Source organism: Mesocricetus auratus, unplaced genomic scaffold (assembly GCF_017639785.1).
Source record: "Mesocricetus auratus isolate SY011 unplaced genomic scaffold, BCM_Maur_2.0 Super-Scaffold_4256, whole genome shotgun sequence".
Taxonomy (NCBI): Eukaryota; Metazoa; Chordata; class Mammalia; order Rodentia; family Cricetidae; genus Mesocricetus; species Mesocricetus auratus.
Window position 1 is genome coordinate 37,913,422 of NW_024429182.1, and position 25,350 is coordinate 37,938,771.

At 38.5% G+C, this 25,350-nt stretch overlaps 1 protein-coding gene across 18 annotated transcripts in view; it reads right to left on the reverse strand.

The window, feature by feature from the left end:
• Trpm3 (transient receptor potential cation channel subfamily M member 3) overlaps positions 1-25,350 on the reverse strand; it is an 866,780-nt gene that overhangs the window by 486,413 nt on the left and 355,017 nt on the right. For 8 of the 18 annotated variants that reach the window (XM_005063757.4, XM_005063751.4, XM_005063754.4 and 5 more), the window contains exon 1: positions 6,560-6,984. The exons of 1 other annotated variant lie outside the window; for it this stretch is intronic. In XM_005063757.4, coding sequence (XP_005063814.1) covers positions 6,560-6,649 — 90 coding nt within the window. In that variant the 5' untranslated portion in view covers positions 6,650-6,984. Of the gene's footprint in view, positions 1-6,559; positions 6,986-25,350 lie in introns of those variants that run through there. 9 more of the 18 variants (XM_021225349.2, XM_013114264.3, XM_040746454.1 and 6 more) reach the window with 4 other exon arrangements.

Consider the following 25,350-nt stretch of genomic DNA (forward strand, 5'->3'; position numbering starts at 1 on the left):
GTCTATGACAGTCTTTGACCTCATTGAGAAATACCCTTCAAGAGTTTATTGTGTTGGATAAATAGCCCTTCTTTCCCTCTCTCCCTCCCATTCCCCATTCCTTCCATGCTTTCTCTCATCTTCTCTGCCTTTATCCCCCCTTTTCTTTCCTTTATTACTACCTTAACTCATCCAGTATCTACAGTTACATTAAATCTTGAAATATCTTTATTTATAAGAAAAGAAATACAATAGATCAATACTGTCCCCAAACTACAATTACTAGTTATGTGTCTGAAAACAAAGTAAAACAGAGTCAACATTTGGAGTAGAATTCCCAAATGCACTTAAACACAAACTATGTGTGTTCTAAAACTTACAGATCTCCCTTGAATGACGAGAGTCAAATCTTGTGCTCAGGAAAAAGAGCAGTTTTGTTTATCTCTACTCTCCATATATAACATTTAGTAGACTGCATCATTTAAAATTCAAGGTATGGATTTCATCTTAAATATAAATGTGCTTTTTCAAACAGAAGCATAGAGTGTTCTCTTTTGCCTTATGCTAGTCTACAATCACTGGATGGTTTGGTTACTGTCAAATGGGTCTGGGAGGACCCTGGAGCCTCTCTTACTGAGGGCATCAGTTATGCATGTCCTTGTGTGGGGTGCTATCAAATACAATTTCAATCTAAGGGGCATGTAGAATGTGCATCACAATCATCAAATCCTACAGGAATATAACAGAATCTTAATTACTAATACCGTCTTTGGGAGCTCAAAAAAATTCAAGAAGACACAAAGTGTAAACTTTTATCAATGATTCAACCATATGAAAGAAAAGACAGAAAAATGATCATATAAATAAGCAAAAAATAAAGGAGGGAGGACAAACATCTCTTCAGATTATGATTCTGCATTATCTATAATCCAAAGAAGGGTAGTTGAACTCAATTTATTTCTCTTTGTACATGATATTTAATGATTACATTCTGAAAGCCTGTGAACTGTTTACTTCAAACCCTTTGCTTCCACTGTTGACTAACACAAAATCTGTTCAGCCCAGATGTCAGCACTCAAGCCACTGAAGAAAGCTTCCTTCCAGCTTTGGTTCCCTCAACATGGCCTCCATTCTTATAAGAACTTTGGGCAACAGAATCACTGGGAGAGGTAGTGAAAATGCAGGCCCAGAACAGGGTACACTGCAAATTCTGAATGTTTGCCTAGGTACTGAATCAATAACTCTGAGATGAGGCTGGGTAACCTGCTCTTCTCAGTGACTCACCAGATAATGGTTAAATAGTCTTAAGAGTTCATGTATCTTTCACACTTGATTCATTTTTCTGATTATTCAACACACATATATTGAATATTTAGGATTAAAAGACTTATTCATATTGGATGATACAAAGGAAAGATACAATCTAGCTGTCTGGAGTTCTGGGGCCAGCTGAGGTTACACCAACAGCCAGGAGAGGGTAGGCCTGGAAGTCCCACTGCAGAGGCAGGAAGTAACCACAAAAGGCAGAGACAGAGCTTGGCAGGAACATTGCTGTGACCCCGTGCTTCTCTGAGTGAGGTGGCCCTGGACTTGGACATCACAACCATTTCCTCCCTCATCCCCATGACCACAGATTTTTATTCTTCTGTCTACAATAGAGGAGACAGAACATTGCAGAGCAACAAGAAGGTTTCTTCTAGCCTCAGGCTGTCTGGGAACATTTCACCTAAAGCCAAGTCATGTGGTATAGGGTGCAGCATGAGTGGGGCCACCATCTGAAGACGTCAGACAGTCCCCAGAGCTTTCATTTTGGTCACATTCTTCTTCCTTTTACCATTTCTTTCTCACTTTTTTCTTAAAGGAATTGAAGGCTGATATTCTAGGACATGGAAATACAAAGGTATCTTTTTGTGTAACATTAAAATTCTGTTTAATAACATAAACATAATGCTACTATATGTGTGTACCATTTACTTCCAAGTTCTCTGCTTCAATAGGACCCACAATCAATGAGATGAGTGAGACAGAGAAGTACTGTGTTGACTTATGTCCCGACTAATTAGTCAGCAGGTGACTCATCTTTCTAGTTCATCAAGAGGATCACAAAGAAGCCCCACCCTTCTTTCTTGGAACCTTAATGTGTTCAATTAGATACCAAAGATGGGAACTCAGAGATTATTCTAGGTTCTTCCCAAAGATACAAATGATCAATGCAACATGCCCCTATTTTATTTACCTCGATTACTTTGGTCTTAGCCCAGGTTCTTAGAAATTCTCCAGGTCTCTAATCTTGCCATTCATCTTCTGCTTAACTATGTCTCACCAAGTCTAGATCCTACAGCCAGAGTGAGTATACAATACTGAATCTGGCAGTCACCTCACTACAAACATTTACTGTACCCATCTGTTTTGAGATAATGGTCTAAAGCATTTTATTTAGTAGACAAGACCCTCTGTGCCTTGAATCTCACTATTTATTATTTTATTTCTGTTTTCCACTAGAATATCCAATGCTTTTAGACTAAATATAGTGTGTTGTTCCATTCCCAGGGAGCATGCAGGCATCACCAAAGGGTATTACTATGGAATCTCTTCAAGACTGAAATCCTTCATTTTAAAAAGAACTCCATGTTACAAGGAAACTATGTCACCTCAAGGTCACAGAGCTGGTTTGAAAGACAATGGAAATTGGACACAATAGTTAGACTTACCTTTCCCAAATATTATTTAGTATTTGTGTTTAAAGGATTTAAGCCAGATTTGATGGTGCATGCCTTTAATTCCTTCACTCATGAGAGAGGCTGAGACTGGTGGATCTCTGTGACTTTGAGGCCAACCTTGATGACATAGTGAGTTCCAGAACAGCTAGGATTACATAGAGAGACCCTGTCTCAAAAATCAAGAGAGAAAGAGAGAGAAATTATCTCTTTGTGTGTGTATATTGTGTCTGTCATATATCTATGGGTGCTCATAGATGCCAAAATAAAGCAGATACCCATGGTTTGGAATCAGAGGCAGTGGTAAACCGCCCAACAAGAGTGTTAGGAAACAAACTCTGACCTTCTGGAATAGCAGCAAGTGCTCTTATCCTCCTTTTATCCTATTTTTGACATTTCTCACTCAAAGCATAGCATTATTCAATATAAAGTGTCCAAAGTCTTTATGGTCATACTGATCAGATGCTCTTAATTAACAAGTTGACATAAATGTGTTTATTCAGAGTATGTTACATAGCTCTTCCTTTCACTCCAATGCAACCCATTTTCCAGAAGCCTTCCCTTCAAAAAGTCTGCCAAGACTTCACTTCTAAGAAAACTTGCCCTAAAAATAATCTTCAAACTCAACACAAGTTACCAAAATAAAATCTCTTAAATAAAACAATGGCAGAAACAGACCTGATAATGAATATGAAATATGCTAAGAACATTCTGCTACTGAAACCAAATTCACTCTGTGTGTGTGTGTGTGTGTGTGTGTGTGTGTGTGTGTGTGTGTGTGTGTGTGATTAATGGTACAGTGAAGTCTTGAACCACATAAGAATGAAGCAACTATAGCAGAGGAGAAGTCTCCCGGAAAGAGTCCCATCTAAAAGGCATCCATTTCAAAGCACGCTCTGTTTTTTGGCTATCAGCACCCTGGGCCTGTCCAGACATTCATTTCCAAGTCCAATTTCCAAGTGCAGCTCCAAATGCAGAGTGAGAGTCAGTTGGCATGTTCAAAATTTGCTTTGGGGTGGACAGAACAATGAAATGTTTTCAGGAGGAATAATAAGTGCATTCCAACCCTTGATGGGTTTAATTCATGTTTTAGGACTATCTTTTCTTCCTGATTCCTTAGCACCACATTTCCACCAGGACATAGGGAATTAAAAAGAAATTATACATTAGGCTATTTCTGACTACCCATACAGCACTGAAGTAAGTTAACAAATGAATGAATGAATGAATGAATGAAAACAAATAAATAAATACTTAATACATTTTCATGGGAAAGAATGACAAAGGAAATCAGTTTGAATCCAGGCTGTCAGAATTGGTGAGTGATTTGCATTTAACTAGGTCTAATCAGACCATCATACCCCATACTATATTTATTGGCAAGTCTTAAGGCATGTGAGAGGGCAAAGCATATCAGGAAAGAGGAACAAAAGTTACCTGTTGAATGGGAGAATTTGGTTTGTTAGCTAAGGGTTTCAATAACTCTGGATGCTCAGAGAGCCTGTCCATCAAATTAATATGATGATAGTAGAGTGTGGGAGGGAGAGCGGAGTCTGAGACAAAAAAAAAAAAGAGAGTAGAGAGTAAGCAAGGCACTACAAGAAAAAGCATTATTGAATATTTAATGTTTAGCCTGAGACAAGAACATTTACCAAAGATGCAAATTATGCAAAAAATGCTTCCAGTTTTTAAACAGAAGATAAAAACAGTGGAAGAATGCATAGGTACTAAGCAGAACAAAAAATGGGGCCATAATAACCCAGAAGGGAAAACACACACCATGGTGTTCATGTGGATGGTACATTTGCTCCTATTCAAAAGCAGCTGGATGGTCTAGTGGTGGGCACAGCTGCCTTCCAAAAGAAGTTGGCATTTCTACCTAAATGTTGCTGAAAGGATTTGGCATCACCTTATCTTCCTTGTAAGATTTTGAAATGTGCTTACTATGTGAAGTCTCTTGGGGTAGCTATACTCTCATATGCACAGATGTCATTTCGAGAGAAAGTTCTCTAATAAAATGCATCCCCTCCTTTCGATGTTGCAATCAGGGAAAGGAAGCTCACTAATGGCCTTTATTAGATGAAGTGTTATCAAGCACCACATTAATAAATGGCATAAATGGAAGGGTGGGGCAGGATGAAAATGCAAGCATCAGTCTGGCTATGGTGTGTATGTGTTTGTGTGTTCAATTTTAAAAGATGACAGAGTTCTTCTAAAAATAAGTAATCTGTCTCAAATATAAACTTCTCTCCTGGCTTTGTGATGAGTATATTAATAACAGTTTCTATTTTAAAAATGAACACTAATGAATAATGCATTGAGTATTCATTAATAATATATATACATATCTGTTAAGACGAGTTAAAAAGCATCACTTGGGTTCAAGCCAATGAATGGCATTAACTGAAAAGGTAGTTTGTATTGCACATGGGACCAAAGAACTTCACTTTCTCAGTCATAGTTAATTTGACAAAACATTCTTTTTCTTGGTCTTGATTGACCACGAAATCTGGAGGGAAATTCACACTCATTTGTTAATTCTCTGGCCTCATTCTTTTTCATGCCCTATTACACAAGTTGCTTCAATACAGCAAAAGCATGCATAAGTGTAGAAATCTCTCCCACTCCCTATGCCCCCAAATGCTCTTCCTTCCAAATATTCTTTGGGAAGCAAGTCATTGCCATGACAACCATAAGATGAGGTTTGAAGGGCATTTAGAGGCACACTTAGTGAAAGTTAATACCAGTTTGTGTTTTACAGGGTCAGGAAAACTGAGACAATGGGTCATATTTGGCAATAAGGCACTACTTAGCTATTTAGATCTGTCCACATCAAACCTAATCGGAATTCCACCTTAAAGAAAAAAAATCAGAGCAATTTATTCAGGGCTGATCCATCATTCTTCTATTGTAGCAAATTCCCTCAGTGCTCACCAGTAATTAAATTAAAAAATCATATATAATAGGAAAAAGAGAATCAAGAATTTGCCGTGCCTGACAAACTTTAAAGTGAAACATTCAGCTATGCACGCCCCACCCCCCAAAGGGTTAGCACGTTTTCCTTTCTAAGCAATACTTTTCCTCAGCACCTTCAACACATAGTGCCCTTCCCTGTCAGGCAGGTGATGAAGGTAAATTCCTACGGACTTGTGAGGACTTTTTCGGTGTCTTCAATACATTTGCTTCCAGAAACAGGAACACTGGACACAACTAGCAACTGCAGTTCAGGTATAGTAGGAATCTTTTGTGTAACTCGGGAGCTAGAGACGGCTTCCTCCAATGTATGAGAAACAATACTTTCTCACACTGGCTCCAGTCCAAAGACCAAGAGATAGAAATGATCATGCCTTTAAAAACTCACTATGTGATAAGGTTCATTCTTTCTTTGTCTATACCTGACTGACCACCTAGCCAAGCAGCTTTTAAAGTAAGGAAGAGAATCCTTTGTTCTCTCAGGTTCCATTTAAGGGAAAGTGGGTCGAAGGGCTTCCCCAGGGGAAGAAAATGAGCTCTGGAGCCAAATGCAGACAAGAAGAGATTTCATGCCCACTATTATTCGCATCCTCCCCAAGAAGTGAATTAATTCTTTGGCAGGTTAATGGTTAAGAAAGGTGGGGGTGCACACAGGTAGCCCCATTCCTGAGACCAAATCTAATTCCCTAGTGTAGCTCAGGCCATCCTCCAGGCTGGGTGGGGGTGGGGGTGGGGTAGGGGTGTTGGGAACTCTCTCCAGCCATGGCTAACACAGCCAGAACTGCATGCATTCGCACGCCCCAAAACTGGCGTCCCAGCCCAAGTGCGAAGTTGGGCGTTTAGACCTGAAAAGCACAGTAAGAGCCATTCAAAGCAGCAAGTTACAGTACCTTGAGAAGTCTGACAGATGGGAGGAAGGCTGCGTGGCATAGCTTCCGGATGGTCCAATTTAGGGGTCGAGAAGCATCAGTCTGATTCATGACCCCTTCCAAATTCCACCGGGAAGACAAGAGACTGCAAATCTGGGCAATGCCTAGAAAACAAACGGCCCCCCACGGCCCTGGCACCCCATGGTTATCTCCACACCTGCAAATTCCATTAGGGCAGAGGCTTCCTGGAACTTGGGAGTCTAGTCAAGTGGCGTTTCCTGAGCCCCTGAACCTTCTTAAGAAAGCCACCTCCCCTCTCCCTGCAGCCGTGCTCATGCATACCAAATGTGGCCGAATGGAGGCACACTGCCTGCTGCTTAGGGGAGGGGATGCTTGATTTCGAAGGAGAGGGACAGCCTGCACAAAACAGCCTGTGGTCGGAGTCAGAGCAGCCTGCTCCAGAATGCGCGCTCTCTCTCCCGCTCTCCTCCCAGCAAACGCAGGTCAGGCATTGGGGGGGAACCCGGGCCATTTGCTTTGCTCTCTTGTTTTGGGGGGGAGCCAGGAGGAGAGCAAAAAGGAACAAAAATGAAGCCAGAAGGAGAACTTGTACTTTCTTGCACAAAGCATCTTTGAGGGGCTGGAAACTGGTGCAGGGGGAGGGGCTAGGACACTGGGAGGGAGAAGGGATGCCTCTGAATGATAAGATAAATGCTTCCTATTTGATTTGTGTGACATAATAAATTGAGAGTATCGTAAAATGGATCTATAGTAAGAGGAGATCCCTGCTGTGTTCTGGGGTCTTTTATTAACTGTGATTGGCAGTCTTCATCCTGATACAAGCACCATATAGATGATAGATGTGTAGAGGCTGAGTAAAACTCACACACACGCTGGGAACAAGGAGTTATTCCTGTCGTAGAAGGCTTTGCAAAAGAATGCATTTGTGACTTACCATTTTAGCAATAGTAGTTTCTAAATTGGGGGATATCCCCACAAGACAGACCTCTTGCAAGGAAGCTTAACCCTTAAAGTGCCGTGTAGAACACCGTACACAGAAGATGGTTTCCTCAAGTATTTCCCTTCTTCCCAATAATGTTTGAAGGATGCTTTAAGAATGAGTGTAGCTGCCTTAGGATAAATAATTTGTAAAGCTCCCATGGTGAAAGGAATAAAAGAGAACTTTTTCCATTTAAAGCAAAACATTGGCCAATTTCACTTAGAGGAAGGGAGTTCAAGAGGTCTGGGAGGGGCAGTTGTGTCACACCCCTCACCTGGACTACCCACTCCCCATAGGCTTTAAACTACAGTGGTAGTATTGACCAAAGACTCTGCCCGGGAGATTCCCACACCCTCACCCTTCAAGCATTGTCAGGGTACTTAAAACTTCCCACTTCATTTCCTTCCCAGTGACTGTAGAGCTTTTCCATTTTTAATTAACCATGACTACTGTGAATTCTGGGACAAAATCCAGGGGGGTTAGAGCAGATGTGATAGAGATACAAGGCTGCATTTTAGGATCAAGAACAAAGAATGTAGCAGACACCTGATACCTGCACCACTGCACCATTTCCTAGAGTACTCCAGAGTCAGAGATGCAGAGTACTGCAGACCCACTGATTGCAACCTAAGAATCCATGCATCAGGTTAATTCTAAGGAAGCAGCATCAATTTAACAGAACTCACACAGGGTTCATTTTCTGTCACCATCCTACTTCCACAATGGGTGCAGGATGTTTTAAACAGTTAATGAGCTAGGATGTATATATGTCAGGATTAGTGTTGGGCATTTTATGTCATATAAACTCACACCAATGGCAGCCCTCCAGAGCAGATGCTATCATATGCCTGTTTCACAGATTAAGCAAATAAAGTCCAGAGAAATTAGCCTGGATTAGAGTCATATTGCTGAGCTGCAAAGATATGCTTTCTGTTCTGTTTCTTTCATAATTTGAGACAACAACAATAAAACTTCAGTTTTCTGGTCTTGAATCTGATGTAAGAATTGCAATAAAAGATGGAACAAGAGCTCAGAATGTCCCTCACACAGTGTTGTGGCATGGCACTGAGGTTTACTTAGCCTCCTGAATTCTAAAATCAGAGTTCAGTGAAATCCTGACCCCAGCCTTGGGCAGTTTTCTCATCTCCTCTGTGAACTGGAGTCTTTTATCTCTGAAATGGAGGCAACCATATAGCTACATACCTAAGGTTCTTGTGAAACCAAAGGGGCAAGTGTCAGGGGAATTCTGAGTCCAGTGTGTGGCCCCTTCTACCATGGCCGTATTCTAAGCAGTATGGCCTTATTTCAACAGGCAGCCATTGACATTTTTCATTAAGGATACTTTGTGTGTGTGTGTTTGTAGTACCGGGTAGTGAAATCAAGCAATACAAATTAAACCTGCATGTTTTCTATGAGTTGTGAAGAGTTTAGTAAATCATGTAAAGAAGAAAGTCAAAGACTGAAAAGGCAGTGGAACTTTCCCTCAGTCTTTTCTTACAGAAGGCTAGTCATCAGGTTGCAAAACTTCACCTTCACTGAGTCTACCAGGGACCAGTGGCCCACCCTTGCCGCTCACCATCCCAAAGTGTTAAGGACACCGCAGAAATGAAAGCATCCTTCTGAAACCACAGCCTTTGATCCTCTTAGCCCCTTTAATTTTTAAGACTAACTTTGGTCAGAAAAATAAGAGTTGTGTGAACTTAGAAGGGGGAGTTGTCACATCCTCTCTAGAGGCCATTAGAGGGACGAGCACAAAACCTTCAGGAATTTAGAGGCTACCCAGCAAAGGAGATGAAGACCAAAAGAATGAATGGCTTAAGGGGGCATCTTCCCATCATTGGACTAATTTGTGCCTGTGTTATTTGCTCTCATATATGGAAAGAGGGGGTTTCCAGGACCCTCCTCATTTTTCACATAGAATGAGTGTTCCCTCATGCTTTTAGAGAGGACCCTAAGAGGAAAATCAGAGAAGAGGAAGCTTGGATGAAGCAGTTAATGTCTCATACATCTACAATGCTCACTTTAACTGTTATGATTGTGTTTACAAATCTAAATGATCATATTAGTTATGATATTCCTAAAAGTAGCAAGTGTGTCTTTCAACATATTTCTGATCTCTTTTATGCTATGCAAGCTACTTTCCCATTGGTCATCTTTTAGTTCAGTCTCAGAGCAGTTACTAGGTCATAATATAGCTAGTCTATATTTTATCCTTCAAGACCATGTTCACCCTAAAAGTCAAGACCCTTTCATAGACATTGGAACACATTTAGTCTTCTTGATACTCCTCTAATATAAAGGGGCTTATCTGAAAAATTAAGGATACAAGGGAATGCATAATGACCAGGTAGATCAGAATGTCCAAACCCTTACCAAGTGCTTTATACAAACCACACTGTCCTAGTTTTCTTTCTATTGCTGTGAAAAGCACCATGACCAAAGCAACTTGGAAATGGAAGGGTTTATTTGCTTTATAGGTTATAGTCCATCATTCAGAGAAGCCAAGGCAGGACCTCAGGGCAGTAAACTGGAGTCGGAACCTGAAGCAGAGACCACAGAGGAACTCTGCTTATGGCTTTCTCAGCCTGCTTTCTTATATAATTCAGAACCATCTTCTCTGGGCAACAAAGCATTTGAGTATTGTAAGCAAGGCTTAGGAAGCAGTGTTAGTAGGAGCCAAAAAGACAATAAAATATTCTTCTGTAATTTGCCTTGGTCATGGTATGTTTTATCAGCGATAGCAAAGTTAGAAGACACACCTGGACACAAGATGTTCCAAAGTAAGTTTATACATTTTGTTATTATCATTGAAATATTGGGGTATTTGGGCATTAACTGGATGTGTATTTCAGAAGCTTATTTTCGGATATGGTCTGCATAGAGTTGATGCTATTCCAACACTTAGGACAAGTATTAAAACCAGACAACAGTACATCTGTAGGTATCTTCCACTTCAGAATTCTTTAGTAGTTTTAACATTCTACTTACTTGTAACTGGCCTCAACCCACAGTTTCCTCTTTTCTCTTTTAAAGATGTGTTTTTATTTTGTGAATGTGTGTATGTATGTGTAAGAGAGAGAGATACAGAGACAGAGAGAGAGAGAGAGAGAGAGAGAGAGGGAGGGAGGGAGGGAGGGAGAGAGGAAGGCAGAGGAAGGGAGGGAGGCAGGGAGGGAGGGAGGGAGGGAGGGAGGGAGGGAGGGAGAATAATAGAGACATAAAACAACTGTAGAGCCACTGGAACTGGAAGTTATGGCCTGCCTAATATGGGTTCTGGGAACATAACTCTGGTCCTCTGGAAGAACAGTAAGCACTCTTAGCTACTGAGCCATTTCTCCAGTTCTCATAACTTTCTAGTGTCTGCCAGATGAATAGTTTTGTCAAAAGATCATTTTTGTTGTGAACATTATGATAAATTATACTTTTTATCTGAAAACCATGGTATTTTAAATGTTTCTTTTCCTTTGGACTGTTCTCCGAGCTATGAAATTTTAGGACTTCTCTGATGTTTCCACAATATCCTTTAAAATATGAAATTTCATTGTAGACCCCATTCATCTATGATACTATTATTTATTATTTCCAAATATGTTGTTACATGATTTTTTTCTCCAGTTAAAGTAGTTTTCCATTTGGGATTCTTTTATGGATAATAGACTCAGAAATAGATTAAACTATATTAAAAATAATTACTCATTTTTAAACTAGCCAAAGCAGCATTTATTTCATATAAAACCAAAAATATCTCAGAATAAGAATGATTATATTTCTGCAGCACCGGGTTGTTTTCCCTGCATGCTTCCCACTCTCTTCACAAATGCTTCCAGTGACATTAACCGGGTAAGGTTTGGAGGCAGAGCATTCCACAGTTGGGCAGTTTCAATTGACAGGCAGTGGTGAAATGCTCTTTATTGAGACTTCTTAAGTCAAGTTGTCTTTCCAAGGCCAGTTTCCTAAATGCCTTTCTGGACTGGGCTCAAACAGACTTGTGAAATCTGCCTTTCCTTAACAGTGGACAATCCCTCTTCAAACCATGCAGTTCTTAGTAGAACACCCTCTTCGGGGTTATAAAAATTCAGTCTCTTCAGGGGCTTCATTCAATATTGTGTCATAGAGTTACTTAAGACAGAGTAATGTTTTAATCCTCCCAAATGCTTTGAAATACTTCTCACAAAGGTCTTTTGGGGAGCTTGAAGAAAAGTCACCAATAATTTAACCTCTTCTCAAATTCTTATCAGTAAGCCGATGCAATGTTGACTCTAAGCAATAGCATCTCCCCCCTACAGAAAACTGACATTCTATCTCTTGTACACACAGAAAGAAGGGGGGAGGGAGGGGCTGAAGAAGGAAGGGAGGGAAAGACAGAGAGGCGGAGACAAAGAGAATCAACTTGAATTGGTAAGTATTCCTCTTTTTAAAACTTTGTGAGGGAGGTAGGTTGTAGTGAGCTAATGGGAATTCTACACTGATAGTAAGAAAGCAGCCTTTGTGTATCTTCATCTGATAGCTTTGAAGTTAGACTCAAGTTCTTCTGCCTTTTATTCACTACTTAGAGCTGAACAAGCTATATCAGCTATCAAAACCTTGGTTTCTTACTGTAGAAACAGGTTCCACTATACTGTCCACATTCATATTTTAGAAAAACTAGAAGCAGTTATCATAATACTTATATAATGAAAGCCACATATGACTGTACTTGTCATTTACATCATTAACATGGGTTACCACATTCAGTGGCTCAGACTAGTAATTTATTCCAGTGATTAAGATTAAGGACTGTTCAAAAATTTAAAGGAAATGGACAATTTTCTGGATAGCTATCACTTGCCAAAATTAAACCAAGAACAGATAAGCAATTTAAATAGACCTATAACCCCTATGGAAATAGAAGCAGTCACGAAAAGTCTTCCAACCAAAAAGAGCCCAGGTCCAGAAGGCCTCAGTGCAGAATTCTACCAGAAATTCAAAGAACAGCTTATAACAATTCTTCTGAAAGTATTTCATGCAATAGAAGCAGAAGGGTCTTTGCCAAACTCTTTATATGAAGCTTCAATAACCTTGATACCCAAGCCACACAAAGACACAATTAAGAAAGAGAACTTCAGACCAATATCCCTTATGAACATTGATGCAAAAATACTCAATAAAATACTGGCAAATTGGATCCAAGAACACATCAAAACAATCATTCACCACGATCAAGTAGATTTCATCCCAGAGATACAGGGATGATTCAACATAAAAAAATCCATCAGTGTAATCAACCATATAAACAAGCTGAAAAACAAAAATCACATGATCATCCCACTAGATGCTGAAAAAGCCTTTGACAAAATCCAACACCCCTTCATGATAAAGGTCTTGGAGAGATCTGGGATAATAGGATTATACCTAAACATAATAAAAGCTATATACAGCAAACCAACAGCCAACAGCAAACTAAATGGACAGAAACTCAAGGCAATACCACTAAAATCAGGAACAAGACAAGGCTTGTCCACTCTCTCCATACCTTTTCTATATTGTACTTGAAGTTCTAGCCAGAGCAATACAACAACAAAAGGAGATCAAGGGGATACAAATTGGAAAGAAGAGGTCAACCTTTCACTATTTGCAGATAATAAGATATCTTACATAAGTGATCCAAAAACTCAACCAGGGAACTCCTACAGCTGATAAATATTTTCAGCAAAGTAGCAGGATACAAGATCAACTCAAGAAAATCAGTAGCCCTACTATATACAGATGATAAAATGGCTGAGAAAGAAATCAGAGAAACATCACCCTTTACAATTGTCACAAACAACATAAAATACCTTGGGGTAATGTTATCCAAACAAGTAAAACACCTGTATCACAAGAACTTTGAGTCTTTAAAGAAAGAAATTAAAGAAGACATCAGTAAATGGAAAGATCTCCCATGCTCTTGGATAGGTAGGATCAATGTACTAAAAATGGCAATACTGCCAAAAGCAATCTACAGATTCAATGCAATCCTCATTAAAATACCAACACAATTCTTCACAGACCTTGAAAGAACAATAATCAACTTTGTATGGAAAAACAAAAGATCCAGGATAGCCAAAACAATATCTGGAAGCATCACCATCCCTGACTTCAAGGTCTATTATAGAGCTGTAGCCCTGAAAACAGCTTGGTATTGGCACAAAAATAGACAGGTAGACCAATGGAATCAAATTGAACACCCTGATATTAACTCATACATGCATGAACATCTGATCTTCGATAAAGAAGCTAAAAATATACAATGGAAAAAAGAAAGAATCTTCAACAAATGGTGCTGGCATATAGAAGAATGCAGATAGACCCATGTCTATTACGATGCACAAAACTTAAATCCAAATGAATCAAAGCCTTAACATAAATCCAGCCACACTGAACCTCTTAGAAGAGAAAGTGGGTAGTATCCCTGAATGAGTTGGTACAGGAGACCACTTCCTGAACATAACACCATAGCACAGACACTGAGGTCAACATTTAATACATGGGACCTCCTGAAACTTAGAAGCTTCTGTAAGGCAAAGGGCACAGTCAGCAGCCCACAGAATGGGAAAAGATGTGGATCTGACACAGGGCTGATCTCCAAAATTTACAAAGAACTCAAGAAGCAAGTCTCCGAAACACCAAAGGGTCCAATTAAAAAGTGGGCTACAGAACTAAATAGAGAATTCTCAATAGAGGAGTCTAAAATGGCTGAGAGGCACTTGAGAAAGTGCTCAACATCCTTAGCCATCAGGGAAATGCAAATCAAAACAACTCTGAGATACCATCTTACTCCTGTCAGAATGGCTAAAATCAAAAACACCAACCACATTTTATGCTGGAGAGGATGTGGAGAAAGAGGAACACTCCTCCACTGCTGGTGGAAGTACCAACTCGTACAGCTACTTTGGAAATCAGTATACAGATTCCTCAGAAAAATGGGAATCATTCTACCACAAAACCAGCAATTCCACTCTTAGGCATATATCATCATACATCAAGGACATCTGTCTCACTATGTTCATAGCAGCATTATTTGTAATAGCCAGAACCTGGAAGCAACCTAGATGCCCCTCAACTGAAGAGTGGATAGAGAAAATGTGGTACATTTACACAATGGAGTCCTATTCAGCAGAAAAAAAACAATGGAATCTTGAAGTTTGCAGGCAAATGGATGGCACTAGAAGAAACCATCCTGAGTGAGGTAACCTAGTCACAAAAAGGCAAACATGGTATGTACTCTCTCATATATGGATTTTAGACATAGATCTGGGGAGTGCCAGCCTAGAATCCCATGGCCAGAGAGTCTGGGAAACAGAAACTTCATTCAGTGGCTGATGGAAGCAGAAGCAGGCACTCACAGGTAAACACTGAGCTGAACTCAAGGAACCCAGTGACAGAGAGGCAGGACTGATGAGCAAAGGGGTTAAGACTGGGCTGGTTTAACCCCCCAGAAACAGCTGACCTGAATGAGGTGTAGCACTTGAATCCCAGACTGATGGCTGGAATCCAGCATGGGACTGATCAAGACCCCCTGAATGTGGGTGTCAGTGAGGAGGCCTAGGCAATCTATGGGGCCTTGGGTAGTAGATCGGTATTTATCCCTGGCATACAAATAGACTTTGGGTGCCCATCCATCAATGAGAGAAGCACTCTCACCCTGGACTCTTGGGGGGAGGGTCTAGGCCTGCCTTGGATGAAATGACAGACTATGGACACCCCCATGGAGGGCCTCACCCTCCCTGGGGAAAGGAGGAGGTATTGGGGGTGGGTGGGATGGTGTGGGAGGAGGGGAAGTACATAAGATCAAAAACCTTATATGAAATTCTCAAATAACCAATAAAGCATTGTTTAAAAAACACTCACACACATAAGTGTACAACAAATTACAAAGGCCAGGAGCCAAAATACACCCTCATTTAGCTTTGAAACCCTATTACTTCCATTCACAACAGGGATGATTTTTGGCAATGATTCTAAAATTTTAATGAGCCCACGGAGCCCTGTTAAAAATATAAGAATTTGAGATGTTCATTTTTAACTACTTCATAGTCACAGTTTCCTGATATTTGTTATTGCAACTCTTCTCTCTATTCTAAATTTAGATACATGTGTGCAAACTGTTACAGCTCTGAATAGAATACCTTAGAAAATTTTGTTATGAAATTCATCAACCTTACCATATTGGTAATGAACTCATGAGTTAATACCTGTGAGGTAAGGAGACTTAAGCAGTTAATTTCATTTCCTGCTTGAAGAAATTGCATCGGTTGAAGGGAAACACAGAAACTCATTGCTAACAGTGCAGCTTAAGAAAGGTATTAGTGAGGGAATTCACAAACATGCACACATTCAAGTCAAACCTTAGACATATTCCACAGTCATCATCTGATGCTCACTAACCTGAACTAGGAGCTTATCCCAGCCACACAATGTGTCTTGTGCATCTTGAGCCTCTGATGCTGATGACCAGCCAGCATCACATTAGAACATAAGGTCTGCTCACCTGGGAAACTGAGACATACTGTGATCTGGAAAATCTTCAAAGTGGTGGCACTGCTTGGAAGAGGATTTTCATGATGAAAGCTAATGAAAATTGTACTTATTGTACTTGCTATTTTTTGTCATACTTCCAGAAAACATGTTACTGTATTAATTCTGTTATCTTATTTTCAACAACTATGAGTCTTACTCATAGTAGCCCAGGAATTAGATGATTTTAGTCAGTTGGCCAGTTTTGTATTTTTCATTTTATTTTGTTCTTCTTATGAAGGGGATTAAAATCAATGAATTTTGAAGTCAGGGTGCACTGAATTTGAAACCCTGTTAAGATACCTGACAATTAACATAATTTTTAAGGCATAAACTTTAAAACACACAGGGCTGTAATGCCAAAGTGGTTGACAACTTGTTGAGTACTAACTACAAAATGTGTGACATACCAAGTGAAGATCTTATGCCTCTTACCACATTCAGGAAGCCTGAAGCATTGTCTCAATATTACTAACAAAAGAACAGTCTCCCAAGTCGTTATTCCTTCAGATGTCATGTGATGCAAGGTATACTTAAATCTATCTGATTCTTTGTACTTTTACCTATTACAAGATATTGACGGCACTTAGAAAGGAAAAGGATGCAAGTAAAGTTCTTCTTACTCTTCATAAATAAGCCAGCATTTGAGCTGTTGAATCTGAACAGAGACAAAGCAATGCTGAAGAATTCTCATCTACACCAACAGCGGGACAGCATAGCTGGTCCACAAATCATTCAGTGGCTCTGACTTTGTTTTCATTGTTGATTCCTACTCCCCTTCCAACTTTGTGGTTCCAGTGGGTAGACCTCCACAGTGAGAGAAACACTGTCAGTACTTCATTTGGTATGCCCAATATTTATTTATCAGCTGCCGTCCAATATGGTACTTATGGTAGGTTCAGTTTTTCCTACACATACACAATTGTTTAATTCTTTGTTTTTTAGATTTTTTATTTACCTTGTTACTCAAGCTACACAAAGACACAACTAAGAAAGAGAACTTCAGACCAATATCCCTCATGAACATTGATGCAAAAATACTCAATAAAATACTGGCAAATCGGATCCAAGAACACATTAAAGCAATCATCCACCATGATCAAGTAGGTTTCATTGCAGTAATACAGGGATGGTTCAACATACGGAAATGCATCAACGTAATCCACCATATAAACAGACTGAGAAAAAAATGACATGATCATCTCACTAGATGCTGAAAAAGCCTTTGACAAAATCCAACACCCCTTCATGATAAAGGTCTTGGAGAGATCTGGGATAATAGGAACACACCTAAACATAATAAAAGCTATATACTGCAAACCAACAGCCAACATCTAACTAAATGGAGAGAAACTCAACGTGATTCCTCTAAAATCAGGAACAAGACAAGGCTGTCACCCTCTCCATGCTTCTTCAGTATTGTACTGGAAGTTCTAGCTGGAGCAATAAGACAACAAAAGGAGATCAAGGGGATACAGATTGGAAAGGAAGAGGTCAAACTTTCACTATTTGCAGATGATATGATAGTTTATATAAATGACCCAAAAAGCTCTACCAGGGAACTCCTACAGATGATAAATACCAATTGTTTTATTCTTAGTACTACCACCTTTTTATTCCCACCTACACTTTCTAGATGAGGAAAATGGTGCTTAAATTAAAAGTTAAATATGTATAAAAGTTTATCCTGCAAAGTTAAGAGCCATGGACTTATATATTTTGTGAGGTTCAATTATGTATTTAACAAAACCTACTTTAAAGGCAACTGAAATAGTTTCAGATATCTATCAGATATGCCATTTCAGATACTTAGAACAGCAACAGGTGGTCAAACACAATAAGATGCACTTGAGCCAAAACTTTATGTCTATCACAGCCAATAAAATCAAAGATGTCTAAAAATTATGATAAGTATTCAAGCTTACTTTATTTTTATATAACGCATTATAATAGAAAAGAAGGATAATATTACTGTTTGGGAGACCTTGTGCAATAATGGTTTTGGTAAATAATAAACAGGAATGAAAGCTTTACATTAAGGTTCAAGGAAAATAATGGAAGAGGAGGCAGAAAGATTGGAAGAGCCAAAGGACGAGGACACCTTGACAGAGTTCTAAACATGACAAGGAAGTTGCACCATGACATCTAAACAATATGGTTGCTTAAAGAATATCTGAATAATGACAACACCAGATGACATGATGGTGTGGACAAGGGGCATTTTGCAAGGTCTTATGCCTAGATGAGGAGTTACAGAAAATAAATTGTTACAGAGAGAGGGAAAGTAAACTTTATTCATGAATGACTCCTTGTATAATTTATCCAGTCCAAAGTGGTCAATCCTAAATATAAACTGTGCTAAATAGAATCAATAGGAATATGCACATATATACAAAATATTAATATACATATACATATATATATGTATATGAAATCTTGAAATTGAGTGGGATTCAGGGAAGGTCACTGGAGGAGTTGGAAGAGATAGAGGCAGGGGTAGAAATGATATAAATACTGTACTTATATATGAAATTCTGAAGAAATTAATACAAAGTGATAGGCAAATAAGACTATATTATATATGCCTTTTCTTGACCCTTTATCAAATCATATGCAAGTAAATGCATAGCTACAGAACAAATGGAGGAATGATTAATTCCATTTTATAAAACTATACAAGATTTTAAAAGATAAGCCAAGTCACTGACTTGAGTAAAGCTATCCTTTCCTCTCTATGGGGTTGGGAGACACTCTACTCCAAATCTTAGTTTTCAGTATTGTGACTCTCTGATTCTACTTGTGTCTTCAGCCTTAACTCTGGACCATCATCACCATTCATCATACTTCAGTGGACATTATTATTTTTTAGCTTCTGGGTTTCTTGTCACAGGAGTATTGTGTGCACTCTTCTCTGTTCTGCCAGCGCCCCTCCTTCTAGCTCCTCACAGGAGAGGCTCTTTTACATGGCTGAGAGCTCAGCTTGAGTATGATTTTTTAGAGTCCTTCCAGTGCATCCCCAGGAGCTCCTCGACACCTACTGAATTTCCCTCTCTGAATTCTTTTCTACTTTTTAGAATGTATAACTGCTTAAATGGTTGATTTAGTTCTCTCTGGTCCCCACCACCTACTTGAGTGTAATTTCTTGAGGACAGTCATCAGTGGTATACTAGATCACAGCAGAGTTTCTGGAACATGGTGTGAAGTCAATCAAAGTCTGTTGACTCCAGAATGAACAAGTGAGAATAAATGGACTAGGCGTACTTATTATAACCATTTCTTTCAAATTATTTAGGGTAGTCTCATGCTGCATAGTGTTTATTAACAAACTGAAATTTTCTTCAGGCTCCTTTGGCTTAAGAGTCTAAGAACTGCTACTAAAATTAATGAAAGAAAAAACCTACAGGCTCTTTTTTATATTTGTATAATATAGATTTATTATATTCTCATCCCCATAATCTTTTGTCTATATTTACTTCAGTTAGGAACAAGCTTGTTTTACATGTTAATCCCTGTTCCCTCTCTCTCCCCTCCTCCCCTGTCTCCCACAAACCCCCTATTCCACCCCATTTCTTCTCCACAGGGAGGGTGAGACCTTCAATGGGGGATCTTCAAAGTCTGTCATACCATTTGGAGCAGGGCCTAGACCCTCTCCCATGTGTCTAGTCTGAGAGAGTATCCCTCTGTGTGGAACGGGTTCCCAAAGTCCATTAATATGCTAAAGATAAATACTGATCTACTACCAGAGACCAAATAGTTTGCTGAAGCCTCCTCTCTGACACCCATATTCAGGGGGTTTGGAGGCCTTCAATAGCTAAGTTAATAGAGTAAAGGACTGTAGTGGATGAACCTACAGACACATACTTCAACTACAGAACAAGTTCTAAGCACAGAGGTACTTGAGAAAGAGAAGCAAAACAAGCAACAGGAAACTATAAGCAATGAAATCTGAAATAACTCATTTGAAAGAATCCAGCTACCATTCATCATGCTGTAACTGTGTCAGACATCCCCTGTGATGATAATTCAGTATGAGGCATATTTCTTTATGAAAGGGAGCCTTATTATATATAAATGCAAATCTTTATTCAAAAGTGTAGGAATAGTCACCTACACATCAGCAGTAGCAACCAGATTCACTAATAATAATAATAATCTGATATTGATTCCTCACAAGTATATTATGATTCCTTACCCACAGTTATGTTGACATGTTGACAAGGAAGATGTAAATACAAACTTAGTTTTGCAGATGGACCAACAGGCTTGTTGAATACGTCTTGAGTGACTGTCTTATCACTAGATTTACTGCCTCTTGTGCCTTCTATGAGGCCCTGTGTCCTCTGTATGATAAGGCTATTCTTAGAGTGAACTATATACTGAATCTTCTTTAAAAATATAATCTTCAGAAAAAATTAATGGTATACAGAGTAGTATAGGTACAACTTAAAATCATGAAATTCTAGAAAAGAAAAAACAATAGTGACAGAAAAGAGTGTCATGGCTGTCAGCAATTGTTAAGGGGGATATCTATCAATAAATAGGACAGACGAACCTTCTCAGAGTGCTGGAAGCATTGGATTTTCAATTCAGCTGCAGATGCCCAACATCAGCCATTGCTAGAATTCAGCAAACTGTACACTCAAAGTTGACGGATTTTTGTATATAATGATCTAGAGAAAATATATTGGTTTTCCCTCTTATTATAAAATGAAATCCTTATTGTTGAAAAGAGAAATTTAATTACCTATGATATGGTTTACATATTTAATGGCACCAGAAGTCCATGTTTTAACAGTTATTCATCAGTGTGGTCTTACTAAGAAATGATGAGATTATTTGGAGGTGGGAGCTAATTAGAGTCTTTGGGTCACTGAAGGTGTGTCTTGAAGGGAAATCCAAGAACTCAGAACTCTCCTCTCTCTTTTAACAGACGTTTGTGGTAAGTGTTTGGCCTGCCATGAATATCTATCATGATATTTTGCCAAAGCAAACAATGTCAACCTGTCAAGAGCTAAAGCCTACAAACCTGTAAGCCACAATAAAGCACTACTCATGATAAACTCTTTGATTTAGGTTTTGTGATAGTAACAGAAAGCTGACAAAAAAAATCCTTACAATTTCTGAGGTGGATTTTGGATATTTAATCAAGTATTTTTGATATCATAATTCATATAAAGCTTACTATGATTGTATCACTAACTAACATATAAACTTTTGAATAGTCCAAAATATATTAAATGTTTACTTTTGAATCAGTCATGCTCCTCCGTAGACAATAATCGTAGACAATAATCAGCCTGCTTCCATTTTAATGCTAGAAATACTTCTGTAATGAATGAGTGATCACACATTTGTGTGTACAACTTTTTGGTTTCATTTTAAAGACATACTTTTTATAGATATTTTCACACTATCATATAGGAATGTAAAATTTCACATGCTCTTCATCAACAAATGAGAATGACTAGTAAATTATTGATAAAACTGGGAATATAATTAATTTTTTTCTGACCAAGTTGATAAAAGAAGAATAAATATATGTGTTTCTTCTATTTTGCAACTTACATAGCTCCATTTCCCTATGGCCATTTGAAATTCTACCAAATGATTTTTCTATTAGAGTTCAGTTTTTCTCATTAATTCTTGAATGATGTTTTTTATATTAAGGATATTATCCCTTGTCATAATAGTCACCAACAGTTTTCTATTCATCTTTCAACTTTTATATTTCTATATTTAAAGAAAATTTTAGCAATTATATACTTGACATAAATTCTTTGAAGAACTGTCATTCCAGGTCAATTTTAGGTAAAAGCTTGAATATATATGTGTGTGTTCTTTTTAATATCTATCAGTGAGTTTTAAACATTAGGTTTCCTTACTTGTACTTGACCAAGCCACAGCCCATAGTTTTATTCTTTTCTACAGGTTGAACAAAGCACTGTTGTAAAAGTTTTCCAATTTCCAACTCTGAATATAAAAATTTTCCGTTCAGTGATAAAAATCTGTGATCAGTCATTGCTTCATATTTCCAGATGTTATTAAGAGCATTTTCCTCATTCACAAATAGTATTTCCATAAATGGAACAATCCTCAGGCCTTAAAACACTTTCTTCTTGTCCTGGGTAAATCTAATCCAGTATCACTCCATGTGTCAGTCATCTCGATCGCAGAATTGACTGGCAAAAGTGAATGAAGTGCTGTTGCTGAATAAATGTAATTTAAATTCCTGAGTTTGCTGGGATCTCAGTCACTAGAGATCTCGAAGATCAGTGCCGACACCAAGTCCTCTGGATAGAAAGCAAAAACCAGAGAGATTGCATTTCTAGAGCTATCTACTTGGCACAAAACCAGATGAAGACAGATTCAGTTTGAGAACTCACTTACCACTTCCAACAGAAGAATATAAAATGGGTAAAAGGATCACAGATAAAGAATTCAAGAGCAATCCTTACAAATACAACCTTAAAAGAATGACACTACTCATATCCAAAATTGCTAGATCATCAATTATGGTAATTTTCAACATAGCTGAATTATTATATTAGTACCTCCTCAAGCATTCACTTGGAACTAAAATTTATTTGGATCTTAAAGCACAGAAATTCCCGTAAGTGGCATTTTCTGCTGGCACCTGGCCTGTAAAAGAGTCACACATTCTTGGTTGCCCTTCAATTTGATAGTTCCCTGAATTTTATACTAATTCTTCCATGTGTTACTTTCAATTTTGTGCATGGGGACAGGAGAGAATGTGAGAAATAAAGTCATGAAGACATCATCATTGAATAGTGTAGACCACTTTGAAAACCAAAGCAACTGAATTCTTGAAACTATCCCAAGGGCCAGCAGGGTAAACATGGAGTTGTTTTAGTCTGTTCCTCTGGGACTTAGATAACATCAAAAAAGTCAATATGGTATTGATGTTTTGTTAAGTTAATAACAAAGTTAACATCGTTTTTAAAACTTAAGTCCAATTCCATAGATGTCTCTATCCATTTCAAATTTGGCACAAATAAAGCATTTTCAATTACTTTTTTAAAATATAAAGTGACTATTGTTAAATACTTAGTACAAAATCTGTGTAATAAGACAGCTGTAGGTGTTAATTCACCCAGAGCATTGTCAAATATACCTGAGCATATGCATGTTTTCAGGCAAAAGGGAAATACCAGAAAATTATAATACCTTTTATTCTCCCCATAGAGTAAAAGTCATATTGCCAATGCTTTTCATCATTAGTACAAACAAACTTGCTTGAAAACCAACAGAGGTATATATCTTAAGGAATGACACTTTATTTGCCACTCTCACAGCAAGACCATGTATTTAATATTTTATCAAATTTATGAGGACACTATTTAAATGTGATTAAATTTGTATTGAGTATTCCAGATAGATAAATGTTTAATCCAGCTAACTTCTGAGTGTTTGCCATGTGTATAATCAGCCAAAATCTGATAATACAAAGAGATTGGCACACATGCTCTTAAGGATGAAACATCAAAGTAATTTAGTTGACAGGACAGGAAATTCACACATCATGGAAGATCAAAAATCAAAACCTGGACAAAACAGTCAGCTCTCTAGAGGTAAGAGCACAAAATCTTTAGCTACTGACTCAAGAAGTTTTTATGCCTTAAACCTTACTTTGGAGAAGGACTGAGAAATATATAGGAAACAAGATGGCTAGGCTCAACCTGTACTCTACTGCTCAAAGTTTCTAAGCCCGGAAAGTAATACTCTCCATTTGTTGAAGGAAAAATGTGACCAGTGACTTACTCATTACCTGAGAAAGTAGACATGAGTAAGAACATGTGATCATCAGTACTGATACTTTTCATGCTTCTTTACTTTCCAATGAACCCTTCCCATGCACATACCTTAATCTCCTGGTAAGGAATTCTAGCATGTTTAATGTTCTAAAGATTTTTCCAGTAGTATTGTAGCATATCCAAGGAAATTCATCTATTTTTTTCTCTTTTCCTCTTGTCATGCTAAAACATTCTGAACAAAATCATCTTAGGGAAGAAAAGTGTTGGCTTATACTTCCAGGTTACAGTACATCATTAAGGGAAGTAAGGGCAGGGACTTAAGTCAGGAATTTGGAACAGAAAGCATGGAGAAACACTGCTGGCTGGCTCATTGATAGACTCTTGCTAAGCTAGAATTTTTTTTATACAACCAAGACCCCTTTCCTGGGGATAGTATCAAACACAGTGGGCGAGGTAGTCCTTCCTAAGCCAATTAAGAATCAAGGCAACCTCCCTACAAAGGTACCCATAGGCCATTCTGACTTAAGCAGTTCCTCAGTTGAGGCTTTCCTCTCAGATGACTCTAGGCTAGTGGTTCTCAACCTCTGGGTCACAATCCCTTTGGCAAACCCCTATCTTAAAAAACGTTTACATTACAATTCACAACCATAGCAAAATTACAGCTAGGAAGTATCAAAAATAATTTGATGGTTGCGGCAGGGGTGGTGGTGGTGAGTACATCATGAGGAATTGTATTAAAGAATCTTAGCATTATTAAGGTTGAGAACGGATACTGTAGACTATATCAAGTTGACAATTGGAGTTAAGACACCATTTGGACTAGGGAGCATGTTTCTTCTCCTAGATGTACTCTTTGATCCAGTATAGACAGAGATGCACTGAGATCTTGAAGCACAGGAGAAGCAGCTAGAGGATGGGAGATTTCTAAGCCATTTCATGAAGCTCAAGAACAAGGCAAGTTCAGACCTAGAATTGGGAGATACCCAAGAAAGTCAATGAAGTAGAGGGACCCAGAACCATGCTGATTCCAAAGGGTTGGTTTGTTTGGGAAAGTAGACAGAATTGTGTGTTCACAATGCTTGAAATGAATGTCAGAAAAAGATGCCATTGAGGTTTGAAAGTACTGGAATTAAGTGTAACCAGGAATGAGATGGAATTTCCCTAAGTGATCTCAGTATAGCTAATGAACAGAGCTCTTGCCTAGCAACACCAAGACCCCAGATCCCATCCAAAGAAGTTAAATGCTTTTAGAAACAAATTGGAGCTAGCAAGACTACCGGAAGAAAACAAACCTTACCAACTGAAAAAAATAAACATGAGATTTTTAATTCTCACTAAAACGCTTCTCTAGTTTTTCCCCAGCAGAGTTGAGGTCTCCATCATGAGAATGTGCTGCATGACGCAAAGAGTTAATTTTGTGATGTGGCTTTTCCTTAAAACTTTCACAAAGGATTGAAATTTACACGGAGAAAAAGAAGTAAAAAATACTCTTTTAGAGAAATCAG